Source organism: Stylophora pistillata, chromosome 13 (assembly GCF_964205215.1).
Source record: "Stylophora pistillata chromosome 13, jaStyPist1.2, whole genome shotgun sequence".
NCBI classification, from domain to species: Eukaryota; Metazoa; Cnidaria; class Anthozoa; order Scleractinia; family Pocilloporidae; genus Stylophora; species Stylophora pistillata.
In genome coordinates, this window is record NC_142531.1 from 825,001 (window position 1) to 840,091 (window position 15,091).

Sequence of the window (15,091 nt, forward strand, 5' to 3'; positions counted from 1 at the left end):
GCTACACACAGCTATAAACAGCTATACACAGCTATAAACAGCTATACAGAGCTATACACAGCTATCATTACACAGCTACACACAGCTATAAACAGCTATACACAGCTATAAACAGCTATACAGGGCTATACACAGCTATCATTACACAGCTATACAGCGCTATACACAGCTACACAGGGCTATACACAGCTATACAGGGCAATAGACAGCTATACAGGGCTATACACAACTATACAGGGCTATATACATCTATACACAGCTATAGACAATTATACACGGCTATAAACAACTATACAGGACTATACACAGCTATACAGCGCTACACACAGCTATACACAGCTACACACAGCTATACGGGGCTAAACATAGCTATACAGGGCTATACAAAGCTATGCAGGGCTATACACAGCTATACAGGGCTATACGCAGCTATACGGGGCTATACACAGCTATACAGGGCTATACACAGCTATAATAATAATAATAATAATAATAATAAAAGATTTATACCACGCCAGTATCCTACTGTTCAAAGGCGCCTACAAAAACTTTAACATTAACACTTAAGACACCTAATATTAATTTTAAAAGGCTTTTCTAAAAAGTAAAGTTTTTAATCTACTTTTAAAAACAGACACAGACTGAGAATTTCTAATTTCACTCGGCAACACATTCCATAATGATGGTGCTGCTACAGAGAAGGATCTTGCGCCATATGTTTTCAAGTTATAGAATGGAGAAACCAGAAGGTGCTTGGATGATGAGCGTAGTTGACGCGATGGGGTGTAAGATGTAAGTAAATCACAAATGTACGACGGTGCCAAGTTGTTAAGTGCCTTGTAGGTTATAAGTAAAATCTTAAAAATAATACGTTGATTAACGGAAAGCCAATGAAGATTGAAAAGAACAGGCGTAATGTGATCATGCTTTTTTGTAAGTGTGACGAGGCGCGCCGTGGCATTCTGAACGTGTTGTAGCTTTTTTATAGAGTAGGCTCGTAGGCCATACAAAAGGGAATTACAGTAATCCAGCTTCGAAGATACAAACATATGAACCAGCAATTCAGTAGTGGTGGCTGAAAGATATTTCCTGATATAGCCAATATTTCGCAAATGATAAAATGAAGGGCGATACAGGGCTATAAAGGGCTCTACACGGCTATACAGGGCTATACACGGCTATGCGGGGCTATACACGGCTATACAGGGCTATACACAGCTATACAGGACTATACACAGCTATAAAGGGCTATACACAGCTATACAGGACTCTACACAGCTATACAGGGCTATACACAGCTATACAGGGTTCTACACAGCTATACAGGGCTATACACAGCTATACAAAGCTATAAATGAATAAAGGCTGATAGTTTCGAAAGAAACTGTTTGGGGCTGCGTCGATGGGAGTAACGAAATAATTTGGATATATCAACAAAGTTGAAATGGTAAATTGGCCACCGTAATGATTACAAAAGCTGACGTTTCGAGCGTTAGCCCTTCGTCGGAGCGAATAGAGGAATTGTGGGTTGTGTGTGCTTTTAAAGGCAGAAAATGGAGCTACGTTATTGGTGGGTGCATGGCAACGAGAAAAACATGAATAAATTAGTGGAATGAAAAGCGTTCATTGATCCCTGTGGGATTTAGACTGCCGGTTTGAAAGATGAGCTTTTGTTCAAGATTTTTACGGCTTTCCGTGCCACCTAAGTGCAAGGAAAGACCGCAGATTGCCATATGTTGCTTAGAATGATTAGGTAAATTAAAATGTCTAGCAACTGGTTTCGATGCGTCCTTGTCGTTCCTTTCCACGTCTCGAAGGTGTTCTCGGAATCGGTCACCTAGTCTTCTGCCAGTTTCGCCGATGTATATCTTTTTGCAATAAGTGCAAGTTATGCAAAAGATTACATTAGCGGAGGTGCATGTGAAGTGATCGGTGATCTTAATGGATCGTTTAGGTCCCGATATTTTATCAGTGTTGTGAATGAAAGGACACGTTTTGCATCGTGCACGAGCGCATTTAAAAGTGCCTGGTTGCTCATTAGTCTGAAAAGAACTTCTGACCAAAAAATTGCCTAAGTTTATGTCGCGTTTGAATGAAATGAGCGGAGGCTGCGAAAAGATAGTGCTTGTCTCTGGATCGTTTTGAAGTAATTTAAAGTTTTTAAGAATGATGGATTTAACTGAGTGGTTGTGAGGGTGAAACGTGAGAGTGAATGGAATGCGGTCGGAATCTTCCTTATGCGACGTTTGTAGTGCTGAATGTCGATCAATAAGTTGAGCGCGGTGGTAACCCGCTTGAATGACGGAAACAGGGTAACCACGTTTATCGAAGAACTGGCACATTGACTCTGATTTGTGGTGAAAATCAGAGTCATTACTACATAAACGACGAAGTCTTAGAAACTGAGAAAAAGGAATGGAATTCTTAACGTGAGATGGATGAGAAGACGAATATAACAAGTAATTATGCGAGTAAAGCTATACACAGCTATACAGGGCTATTTAACAATTATTCCACAAGCGCGCGTCGTAGATATAGCAGTTTAGGCATTAGGATCGGCGCATGAACAACAACAACAACAACAACAAGTTTATTTGCTAAGGGGGTGTGGACAAAACCTGGCCTAGGCCATGGCCTACCCTATGGCCTACCCTGTGGCCTACCCTATAGCCTACCCTGTGGCCTACCCTGTGGCCTACCCTGTGGCCTACCCTATGGCCTACCCTGTGGCCTACCCTGTGGCCTACCCTGTGGCCTACCCTGTGGCCTACCCTGTGGCCTACCCTATGGCCTACCGGTAGTCAGATTTTTAAAAGGGTAGCATTGCTGGAAACCTTTCAACGTTTTCCTGAGCACTGTCTTACCAACGACTTTCTTCTGCTGTTTTGGCGGCCACATTCCAATCAAAATTTCTTAACCTTCTGATAGAATAAGGAAATCGAAAAACAGAAGCCGGTTTAACGCAACTTTTGGGCAAACATCATCATCATATCAGCTCTCCTTTCAAATTAATGCAACACTGGCCCTTTCTTTGGAAAAGTAAGTAAAGTTTGCGAAATGTTTGCAACGGCGATGCGTGCGTGTCCCGGGGGTGCTCGTTGCTAATTCAATACTCTACAGCACTTGAGGGCACTTAAAAAATTGGCCTGGTACGTAATGTTAGCATTTTCTTACCTGGATATGTATGCTCTCCAATACAACGCCGTTCATTACCTTTTTACACCAGCACTCCACTATATGTTACCAACTGACAGCCTACATCAAGCCGCCATTTTGTATATCCTCTGCGACCACGCAATATTGGCCCCTCCTCTCCCCTCCCACTTAACCTACCGTTATGGTTGAGCGCTGTGATATTTGCAGAGTTTCGTTCCCTCGGACGTTGAAAATCGTGTTAGCGACCTCTTAGTATACCCTTTTCAGAGATAGATAATTGTACACCAGCGTATTCGTTTGACTCTTACTGATTTTATTTTTATGTTCTTAAAAATCTGACCACCGGTAGGCCATAGGGTAGGCCACAGGGTAGGCCATAGGGTAGGCCATAGGGTAGGCCACAGGGTAGGCCGTGGCCTAGGACGTGGCGTAGGCCAGGTTTTGTCCACACCCTTGTTAAGGCAGGTTACTAAAAGAGGCAAGACCATAAGTCCTGATGTGGACCTGCACACTAAATTAACATTTCACAATTGCACACTTTAAAATCTATAAATATAAATATACAAGGGTACAAGGTTTGTAAACATTAAAGCTATTACTATAAACCTATCTGAAAATACAAATATAAAAGTCGTTATCACGTAAACCATGATGTATGCTTAAAAATAGAAAAAATCATCATCTCTATTTTTAATCATGGATGACTCTTTGGTATATGAAATTTTCATCAAAATGTCCTTATTTTTATTCAATTCTTTCAGAAAACTCGGAATAGAGGGAGCTTTCTTAATGCGATCTGGAAGAGAATTCCAAGTTATAGCTGCCCTATGCTTAAAAGATAGTCTTCCCATTTCCGATTTTGGTTTAGTGATATTTATATTTAAAATCTTTCTTAGATTGTGTCTGTGTTCTTGCTTCGAAACTAAGTTATTAAGGTAGTCATTAGAGAGACCATAATATGATTTATAAGTTATGGATAGTACCCTTTTCGTGTAAAAATATGAAATAGGGGACCATCCCCTAAGCTTACACATGTCGTCCATATTGATGTCCCTCGGCAGATTATGGATTAACCTTGCAGCTCGCAGGTGGACACGCTCCATTTTTTCCATCAAGACCAGTGAGCATGAGCCCCATACAGCGATCCCATACAAGACAGATGGAATAATAGTCTTGAACTAAATAGACTCTAGAATAGACTTAGGTAGGAATTTTATACGTTTTAATATAGCGAGTTTCTTGTTAAACGTTTTACAGACAGCCATGATATGTTTTTTTCCATGATAAGTTTTGATCGAGGGTAAGACCGAGACATTGAGACGATGACTTAAACTTGATGACACTCTGGCCATATTTCAAGAGTGGCAAGGGACCAATAAAATCAATCATGTTTCGACAACAATAAAGCCTCAGATTTTGTCTCATAGGCAGTCAACCTGTTTGAGTTGCACCAGGAAAGGACTTGATCCAGAATTGAGTGTAAAACCACTATAATACTGTCTATATCCTTACCAATAGTGAAGATGGTGGTATCGTCGGCAAACATACGGAGTCTGAATCAAAGCCGTTCCAAAGGCGAAATTCTCGGTCAAGCCAGGCGAGAAGAACGGGTGAGCCGTTCCAATTTGATTCAGACGCTGATCTTTTTATGTACTTAATTCAAGGAATTAGGTTCGGCTCATGAAAAGATCGGCGTCTGAACCGGGCCTTAAATGATCTAAGCGCCACCGACCCTATTGATGACAGACACATGACATAAAACATTACTTTCTCTACATTTATTTATAAAATATTCAGATTTAAAATACTTTACAAAAAGTTGTTTCCTATTTACAAAAACAGTAACCAAATTTCTCAAACGTACATCAGACGTATCTTCTCACTTCTTCGCAGTTGTAACGCTTTGCGCAATTGCTTTCTCAGGTAACGTTTCGACGCGTTCCTTTTGAAACTTTTTCGGGCAAAGAACTGAAACGAGTGAGAAGCCTTGATGTGAAGTCATGGGTCACATGGTTTCAATGTGATTTGAATCTTTGGTCCATCCACAGTGTAGAACACAACCGTATCACATCACAAGGCTTTGTGTCACTTGTTTCTGGAAGCAGCCAGTACTTTTGCCATCAAATCCTGTAATAAACATTGGATGTTTTAAAATATGATTTCACATATACTATTTACATGACAGAATAAGGCTAGCATCAGTTATGGTTGCTTAGGTATTGGCTATTCTACACCAAATCAAAATACGTTTAATCCTCCAAGACCCTGCCCCCCTCCAAGGCATACTCACCTGAGTAACACGGATGCTGTCAGGGGGTGGCATCCCCAGTCCTCCGCGACTGACTGACTCGTCATCACTGTCGTCATCAACACGGCTTCTCTTCGCTGTAGGGGAGTCCGACCTAAAATTATTTTAGGGTTATAAATCACAAGAAGTATAAAATTTTAACAAATACTGCCAAGCCAAAGGACTACACTACTCTGAGGAACTGTAAAAATTTGCCATAACTGCATTCACTATCAGTAAACCATAATACAAGTTTCACTCTTTGTCTTTAATGAGTGGGGCAATAAATCAAAATGAGGTTTAAAACAGACAAAGTTATGCTTGAGCTTGTAGTTCAATTGGACACCAACATCAACAGAAATTCAAAACAATAATCAATCAAAATTAAATACCTCTTCTCTCCTTTTGATTCTACAAACTTTCTGGTTTTACCAATGTGCACTAGGCTTTCAGAGGAAGACCTGTTTAAAAGAAAAAGAACAAAAACCTTTGTAAAGGTGACTGCTCAACAGGATGAATGGAAGTCAGTGAACTCTGTGAGCCCTATTGAGGGCCGTGGAAAGGATACAACAGTGAATCCAATCCAATCACCGTGATGTCCAAAGCACCAGGTATCTTTCCCGAGGTTGTATGTCGAATGACACATTACTCAACACTTTGGTGTAAACACCTGTATCACGCCTCGAATTAATGAATCACTGAAGTCCAGAGGTTAACGATGAAGAGTACACTTACTCGTTTGCTTCCACTTCATCGCCAGGATTGGTGTTCTTTAGCATGCTAATGAAAAGTGATGCCTTTCGTCTTCTCTCCAGTTGGAGCTGTTTGTCACGTGATTCGGATTCCAAATGCTGAGCTGTAACAAAGCAAAATTGTTGTTTCCTTCTGTTGTTACGCACAATGTGATTGGTCAATTAAGTGGGCTATACTCTGCTGCGCACCAAAATCTAAAGCTTCTTTCTTTACCAAACTCTCTCTATCTTATTAACCTTCATAGGTACATAAAAACTTACTGAATCCTGTTTCTCAAAATGTGTGTTTGAACATGCTAACGACTGAACGACCATTTCAAATTGAGTTGCTTTGCTTTCGACGAGCGTCAGCATATAAATCTAGAAATTGTTTCCGAAACGCTATTGATATAGTGAGTACCTCCGTCGCTAAACTCGTTTTCTCGGTCTGCTCTGAAAGTTTGCTATCTTTGCTTTTTTTTTTCCAACTGATTAATGATCCGCGTGCTGTTGTTCAAGCCAAAGCAGAGCTACCGAAAAAATTATTTGTTCTTATAGAGTACTCCCTTGATACCAACACCATTCACATACCAATTCTCTCCGCTGCCTTAATAGAATCTATCTGTTGGTTCAAATCCTCTGTAGATTGCTCACTGGTTTCTTGACTAGTGCTTGACTCTGACAGTTTATTAACATCCTCCTTTTCTCCGCTAGCCTGTGATGTCTCCTTGGTGTCGGTCTCTGTTTCTGCTTCATCAGCATCCTCATCACTCTGTCCTTGTTCATAGCTCTGTTTGTATATAACACTTGTCCTGTACTCTATTTTGGGTTTCTTCACATCTTTGGCTTTAATTGAGAAACTTATAGGCCCTTTAGGCACCTCAGCTCGACTTTTGTCATTTCCTGTAAGTGATTAAAAGAACAGTAATTACTAAAATTCAATTCAAAGGATTTTGACAAAGTAATTTAAGAGGTATGATGTAGCAGCAGTCTGGCTTGGAACTGATTGTGGTGCTGTTTGGTTTCCTGAAGGATGAAGCAACTAGGAGTACTGCTAAATCTCCTGGATGGGGGGGGGGGGGAGGGGAAACCTCCTTTACAATCCTTAGGCACTTGATCGGGGTTCCACGAGCAGCATGAAGAGCTAGATTCCAGATTAACCACATAAACCTTAAGGTCTAGGTTGTAGTCCTCAGTGAGGCATTTTATTATGCTCTTACACAATCAATGGATGCCAAACATGTACAATACCATAAACAGGAGTTTGAAAATTTAGTATCAGTTCTTTAGAGGTAGTTAACCTTGGTTATTTACCTGTTACCTTGGTTACTTAGCGAGATGACACAAACCTGTTTCTGCCCGTTGCCGAGCAGCTTCTAGAGCTTGTTGCTTTTTGAGTTGAAAATAACTGTAATGTGAGTTCCAGGGGTTCAAGAACTCAAAGCGAGGATCATTCTTAGCTTTGATAATTTCTTCAAAATCTGGACCATTCTTGGCAACATAATTTGCCAGCTTATCCACAATGGGTTGAAGATCAGGAGGTGGAGGTATAATCTGCTCTGAGACCAGAGGTACTGTAGAGACTCCGGGAGGAGGAGGAGGGGCCACTGGCCCTGACATTTCTGCATTGCTGGGAACAAAGATACCTGGAGGGACTGGTGGTGGGGGAGGGGGGGGTAAAGGAGGCACTGATGACGTAGAATCCAACCACTCTTCTGCAACAACAGTTGATAAGTAGGAGTGATAATGAGGATAGAAAAACAATTCTTTAAGGCATAGTTATGTTTCGTTCATTGAGGCCTTTGTCTTTGCATGGACTGAATTGAATTCAACAAGTTAAGTTCATATGAAGTACAGCGTCCGAATCAATTACAAGTAGCATAACTGATTATACTGATATAACACTTAACTTAAGTTAAGAAAGTGCCCCATAGCCTACATTTAAACAACATTGAACTTCACAAGAGATACAGCTGTAAGAAACCTACCCTCTAATGGACCTTCCCCTGGAGGTGGCGGGGGAGGTGGAATCATATCAGCAATGGACAAGACTGGTGCCACAGGAGGAAGGTAGGTATAGCCACTAGTGGAGCCATACTGTGCATACATATCCTCTGAAATCAAAACTGAGCTAAATTGAAATTGATATCATTTTTAATTCCTTTATGATTCACTTCAACATTTCTCTTCAAAGCAGCCATCTTGAAAAACTTACTAAGGAAGAGAAGTTCGTACTTCAGTAAGGATCACTCTTGAGATTCTCTACCTGATTAAATTCATATGTATCTTTGGGTATTCCTTTGTGGTTAGGAGAATTCAATTTTGTCACCCCTGGGAGTCAAAGTGTTAAAGTGCACCTACACCCAAAAAATTTTTTTCGCTTAACGAAGTAAGCTTATTTTTCTGAGTATTTCTGCGCAAAAATTTTTTTATTTGCTCAAATCTTCAATTTTCTATGCCCAGTCAAAATACGGAAAATCGGCCGCCATCTTGCCCCACGACCGAGTTTAAAGAGGAATGGCTCTAGTGGGTAATGTGACGTCAAATCGAGAACACGAAAGTCTGCTTTTCACACATTTTCACTTGTTTGGGAAGGTTGTAGTCGATAATTGTCCGAAAATATGCCGACTAAGTGTGTTGTAGAAGGATGTAGCAACGTGCGAAATTTGCAAGAGGGTATCGCGCTCCATACAATCTTCATACAACACACCTAGTCGGCATATTTCGGACGATATCGACGACAATCTTCCCAAACAAATGAAAATGTGTGAGATGCAGACTTTCGTGTTCTCGATTTGACGTCACATTACCCGCTAGAGCCATTCTTCTTTAAACTCGGTCGTGGGGCAAGATGGCGGCCGATTTTCCGTATTTTGACTGGGCATAGAAAATTGAAGATTTGAGCAAATAAAAAAATTTTTCCGCAGAAATACTCAAAAAAATAAGCTTACTTCGTTAAGCGAAAAAAATTTTTTGAGTGTAGGTGCACTTTAAACATATTGTTACATGTACACACAGCCAATACCTTAAATGCAACTTTTAATGTACAAACCTTGTGAATACCACATGCTGTAATCATATGACTCCTCTATTTCACTGTAATTCTGCAAGTCATGTGTACTGTCACTATCTTGTGTTGCAGAAACTGATGACACACCTATTGCAACTGGAGCAAATGTCCTACTAAACTTGTTGCCAAGAGTGTCTGGTAATGGAGATGATGATGCTGATGATGCTGATGATGGCTGTGATCTTGTAACCTTTTTGTGAAGTGATGCAGCTAACAATGGATGCAGCTCATACTCTCCATCTGATTCCTCCTCACTCTCACTTTCTTGAGCCTCTGGCTGAGGCTGTGGTGATGGCTGCTTTGGTATGACTGGGGTAAACTTCTCCTCCATGATATACTTAAGAACATGCTGGTAGTATGGGTTCAACCAGTTGTCAATGAGTAAAAAGTCAAATTGAGGGTTTCCAGACTGCTTGGCTTTGACCAAGATTTCCATTTGTTTCCCTTGTTTAGCAACAAACACAGCAGTCTTTTCAATAATGGCTTGCATTTTGGCTGTCACAGGCTAAAAGGAGTGGAGATAAAAATCCAATCAAACCCATCTCAGATATCATTTCAGTGTTCAAGAGAGAACCGAATGAAAGCTGTGTAAACTTATGAAGATAAGTCAATAAAAACACTGCTGTAATTACAGAAAATACAATTTCACATGTGAGTTTACAAGGATTCTGAGCTTAGTTCATCTTAAGTAGATGGCTGTCAATAATCAGACTTTGTGGAGACTTGACCTTCACATGTTTTGTATTTTTTGCAACAAGATTGATCCCTTTAGGAACATTTCAAGTACTAAGCAACATAAAACTAAACCAAACCTGTAGAGCATTCCCTATCTCAGCACATGTGCTTAAGACTGTTCTGGTTCAAACATTCTTTTGATTTCAGTTTTTTTCAACCAGTTTGTATTTTTTCACTTTTTTTTTTTCACCAGGTTAATAAAGCATAGTATTATGACCAAAGTAAAATGTAAAAACAGCATTAATGGACCTTCTTGTCAAAATGTGAGCTTCCCCTACCCAATGTTTCTTATTCTCTTAATCAACTGGTTGAAAAGCCCCCAATCAAAAGCACATTTAAAGCACAACATTTCCATGAGCCACTAAATTTCACTGAGTCAGACAATAACCATTAAAGACATCACTGTAAAGCTGTTGCATATTGCACAGAAACTGGAACAAAACAGTTGTCCATATGATTACATTTGTGTTTGAAGTCTCTGCCTTTCATGATCATCTTTTACTGTTTGTAGCTGAATTCCTACTGAAGAAACAAACTGTCTGGACATGTTAGTAAAGCCAGGTATTTTTTTTTTACTACAGAGCTACAGTGTACACTGTGGATATGTCCAGGCATACCCAACTACAATATTTTTCAGTTTTCTTAGATTAATTTGATTTTGGCCAAAAGCTTAATGTAATTTTACAGCAATGCTCTTGTTAGTCAGTTTGTGCAATTCTACTCAACACATATGAAGTATATAATTTGATTTTGAAAAAAGAATCCTGATGAAAAAAATATTTACTTTCAAAAAATGTCAAGATTCTTAACAAGTTTGCAAGTTCTGTGTTTCTAAAATCAGGAAGTATTCACCGGAAAAAATCTCTCTCTTTTGGCTAAATGTTCTTAAAAAATTGACTTCAAGACAGTAGTTGTGCCATTGATGGGCTGAAGAGCATAGTTTTCAAATTAAATTTTTCAGTAAAGTCTGATACAGCTTAGAATGTCTCCCTTAATTTGCACTGGATATTTTTTATGTTTTAAAAGGTTAATTCAAATCAGTTAGCTCCAATTTTTTTATTCCACTGTTGTCATCATCTTATACAATGACTCAATGGGAACATTGCAAGTCTAGTGACTGCACTACGACATTAAGTTGGTGACTTATCATTAAAAGACTTTCAGCACATCAGATTTTTTCTTTATCTCAGGAAACCAGGATTGCTGTAGTGAGCATTGAATGAAAAGTACGAGACTAGGTCATTGCTGAATTTAACCTGAGTTTTTTATAAACCAGAAAATAATGAAAGCAAAAGCAGCTGAAAAGAAGAATTCCTGAAACAGAAATCAAACACTTCATAAACAAACAGCAAAAGAATGGAAGTACAGTATGGGCACTTAGATAACAACATTCCCTTGTTTTCCCTTGACACTTACAATCTCCATATCTGCAGGTATTTCCAGATCTTCTGGAGGAACAAAAGGCTCTGGTTGTTGAATTGGAGGTGACTGAAGTAGTTTAGGTGAAGTTGATGCCATTTCTTTCTGTACACCCTGTGCTACAGAAGAGTTCACTTGTCTAGCTTGGTATAAAAGGGATCCTGTAAGATAAATGAAATAATCTGTGATCAATAATGAATGGCATATTTCAGGCATTTTCTTGGCAAACAAGCTCATCAACTGATTTTTTTAAGCAGTTTGCAGGGTTTGTCACTAATGAAAGCCAACCAGCCACAGACTAGTAGAAATTCAGTTTTGGCTAGTAGTTTTTGATTTCCACTAGCCAGTTTGGCAATTGACAAACTGAAATTGTTGTAACATCTAAGTTGTCACTAACCACTTGGCTAGTAAGTTGAAAAGTTAGAGTTGAGCCCTGAATTTGATTTGTTTTCTCCTTGTTCTACTTTAGCCCTAAACCAAAGGTAAAAACAAAGCAAACTAAGGTATTTTGAAACAATTTGGAACCAAAATTATATTAAACTACAATGTACAACATGCATGTTTTTAAAAACTATGCTGTAAAAAGTGGTCCCTAATCCCTGAGCATTTCTGTACATTGTGGATGTTTTAAATGTCAGTCATGTGATAAAATTACATGCAGAAAAGTAAGATGCTTTAGAAAGTTCTTTTGTTTTTACAATCGCATCCTGCACGTTACCAGACAGTTAAAAAAAAGACATCCAATTATGTACAAACCTTTTACAGGAATTGTTTCATAACTTGAATCACTTTGTGGATAGTGGAAACTGTTTTCTGGTGCATTGTGGTCATAACTGAATGCCACTGAATTGTATGCACCATCTTCACGAAGGGCTTGCTGGAAACGTTTCATTTCCTCCTCTTTGGGAATGGAAAAAAACAAATTACAGTTTATCAGTTAAAGATCCACTTTCCCTAATTACAGATAAAACTCACTACATGTTAGATAACCTCAGAATATATTATTCATTTCACTGTCAAATTCATCAGCTTTTCACATTACTTTTAATCTTCCCATACATTAATAGTTATTGACAGGGTTTCGCTACATCATTATGAAGTCACCTTAACAAATAAGGTCAGAAAAAAACCAAGATAAATCAGTTTCAAACATAACCTTCTTTCCACAGCTTACCTTGCTGTAATTCATACTCCTGAGTGTCATGATGGAGGTCCAAATACCTTTCTTCATCAAGGCGTCTTTCTCCCTCCTCTTCTTCAGTTGTAAGGACAGGAAGTGCTTGAGATGGTTTGGAGACAAACTGAGCCTTGTCTGTAAACAACAGACGTGCATCATACCTGGAAATAAGCCATCAAAAACTGATGAGTGGAGAGCCATTAAAATTACCAGTGCAGAAACAGGTATGCTTATTGATGTGTCTGTGACTCAGTTTATAAATTTAAATCCCAGTTTCTCAAATTTGATTTCTGAAATATTCTGAAGCCTTCAAGTTTGACCATCATCCTGAACTACAACAATTTGCATTCCTTAACTGCAAAAAGAAGCTTTTGCAAGTCTGCAGAATGAAAATCCTGCAAAATTCTCAAGCCACACAGTGTTCATAACGCCTGCATACATTTTTATCACAAGGTGTAATTCTAGGACCATGCATGATAAAAAAAAAATGTACACTACAATGTTTGTAAATTCACCAAAGTACTTACCAATGTTTATTACTTACAATGTACTTCTCCTCTTACAGAAAACTTACCGTGATGCATTGAAGTTCCTCATCACTTGCCATCAATGATCCCAAGTGTTTTAATATTTAGATCGACGTGGTTAATGTAAAAAAATTGCACTTCTAAGAATTTTTCATACAATACCCGTCGATTGCGTCAAGACTACGTACAAAAATGGGAAGCTCAGATAAAAAAGTTTTTATCCGGGAAAAAATATCACAGATTTACCTCCAATACCCTTTAAGTGCAAATCCTTGATGAGCAGTTTTTTCTGAAATAAATCGAGGAATATTCCTCCTCTCACAAAAACAACATTCACAAATAACCATGAAACGTGATTTCAAAGTCAAGAACGAATTTTTATTAATCTTAACCAAACTTAGTTTCATATCAAACAGACCTGTCGATCAGAAGGGATTCGTCGCCCATCCACGGTATCAAGCTCTTTTCTTCATCAAAAGAAGCAGTCGTTTGATTGTTCTCGAACAACTTGCACGCATAGCCGAACACAAGCAAATCGTCTTCTTTCCTTCGAGGTGGTCTTGCACCTTTCCTCAAATTCGACTGACCATTAATACCAACTTCATGTGGGTCGAATAGCACCGACATTGTTCCGATCTTATCAAAAATGCCCAAAAAAACTTTCCGCGACAGTCCTTCTTCGTTCTGTGATTATTTCTTCAAACATACTAAGAAAGATCCATTGAATTACACACAACAGAACACACAACATGGCCGTGACGTTGTGTAACATTATTAGTGATTTCCCTTATATCCCAGAAGTCTTTGCTACTTGGAAATCTATTCGAACAAAATTACGCATCTTGGAGGGTTAACCATCTAAGAATGGAAACCAAGATGAAAGCTGTGGAGTTACGTTACGTCTCCGTCTATTTTTGGCCGGCACCGTCTTATTTCGTTCACTATCATCCGATTTCGGTCGCTTTCGTCTGTTTTCGGATGTTAGATGCTAGTATCTGCCTTGTCGGTTCGGATGATTCCGAACGACTTGGGACTGCATCCTTAGATTTCGGACATTTTTCGTTTGATTGAAAGGACCACTTTAATTTCACGGAGAGGTAGAATACTAGAAAAATACAGAAAAAACGAACTAAGATCTGAGTCATGGTTCGTAATTTGAAATAACTAATGAAAAAGACAGAGTCCGAAAGTAAATATCGACACAAGATACGAGTATCAACACAATGGCCAAACGGCCACTTCTTAGACTTCTACACAACAGCCATCTCTCTTCAAATTTTTAGGCTATTTAATTTCATCTTGGGGTGGCTATACATGTTTGGTTCATATCATCCATCATTAATTCTACCTCTCATTATCATACTTGATGTTCCTGTGGCATAATAATGAACTGAAACCATGATTGCAGTCTGATAACTTTGATAGGGAATGCCACCAATGCAGTACCTTGATTTGGCATAGGTTAAAATATAGACTGGACTGGCCTATTTTTTGGACCATTTTTTGGACCATATTTTGGACCATTTTTTGGACCATTTTTTTTGGACCATTTTATAAGGGGGAGGCACACCTTTTGTACTTAGGGAGGGGTGGGTGCAGTCTACAAGTACTGAGGGAGGGGTGGGGTGCAGAGTGTTATTACTCAGGGAGGGGTGGTAGGTAGTTGTAATTGTAAACACTACTGGTTAATGGAGCTTTTACTCGATCGTAATAATTATTTTAATCGGTTTTTCGACTGACTTCTCCTACATCAACATTATTGCGCTGGGCCGCGGCGTTTCTTTAACTTTTTAGTCATGCGAAAGCGAAACTGCCAAGTAAACACTTATTGAAAATATCGCGTTTACGATCCTCCACTGTTGAGTTACCAGTCTGGCATAGGTTATGCGTGTGCCTTTTGAGTCGACTTGTGCACCATCAGTTTTCCTTTGTATACAGTATGTAATTACCAAAAGGAAGACAGATAAATTCAGTAATAACATACAGCAT

The 15,091-nt window shown here is 39.1% G+C and overlaps 2 protein-coding genes and 1 long non-coding RNA gene across 5 annotated transcripts in view; 1 reads left to right on the forward strand and 2 right to left on the reverse strand.

Moving 5' to 3' along the window:
• The window catches only part of LOC111336937 (uncharacterized), a 15,621-nt gene extending 12,340 nt beyond the window's left edge, over nucleotides 1-3,281 (reverse strand). Inside the window, exon 1 of the mRNA XM_022943117.2 lies at nucleotides 3,175-3,281. Within this exon, the coding sequence (XP_022798852.1) occupies nucleotides 3,175-3,210 (36 nt within the window). The 5' untranslated portion in view covers nucleotides 3,211-3,281. The remainder of the gene's footprint in view (nucleotides 1-3,174) is intronic.
• Nucleotides 3,282-3,618: 337 nt separating this feature from the next.
• On the forward strand, nucleotides 3,619-5,124 carry LOC148717210 (uncharacterized). Its single transcript, XR_015994610.1, has 2 exons — nucleotides 3,619-4,360; nucleotides 4,584-5,124. It is a non-coding gene; the product is annotated as an uncharacterized LOC148717210 (long non-coding RNA).
• Nucleotides 4,913-13,885, reverse strand: LOC111336933 (splicing factor, suppressor of white-apricot homolog). Of its 3 annotated transcripts, none has more exons than XM_088743056.1 (12): nucleotides 13,521-13,885; nucleotides 12,573-12,736; nucleotides 12,155-12,298; nucleotides 11,396-11,559; nucleotides 9,227-9,749; nucleotides 8,163-8,300; nucleotides 7,524-7,889; nucleotides 6,766-7,077; nucleotides 6,179-6,299; nucleotides 5,836-5,904; nucleotides 5,447-5,558; nucleotides 4,913-5,283 (listed from the first exon to the last, which is right to left on the reverse strand). In XM_088743056.1, the coding sequence occupies exons 1-12, from the start codon at nucleotides 13,727-13,729 to the stop codon at nucleotides 5,242-5,244; spliced, it is 2,364 nt and encodes a 787-aa protein (XP_088599182.1). In that variant the 5' UTR covers nucleotides 13,730-13,885; the 3' UTR covers nucleotides 4,913-5,241. The 3 variants fall into 3 exon arrangements, with proteins under 3 accessions (XP_088599182.1, XP_022798847.1, XP_088599183.1); XM_022943112.2 differs by having other exon boundaries at nucleotides 8,163-8,288; nucleotides 13,521-13,884; XM_088743057.1 differs by lacking the exon at nucleotides 8,163-8,300.
• Nucleotides 13,886-15,091: the final 1,206 nt, after the last annotated feature.

Bases quoted from the DNA above. Each gene is read 5' to 3' on its own strand.
- LOC111336933 (XM_088743056.1), bottom strand. From the start codon at position 13,729: ATGTCGGTGCTATTCGACCCACATGAAGTTGGTATTAATGGTCAGTCG. The intron at 12,299-12,572 runs GTAAGCTGTGGA...CCATTCCCAAAG, and splicing joins GGAGTATGAATTACAGCAAG to AGGAGGAAATGAAACGTTTC. The intron at 8,301-9,226 runs GTTTGTACATTA...AATTTAGCTCAG, and splicing joins CAGCATGTGGTATTCACAAG to TTTTGATTTCAGAGGATATG.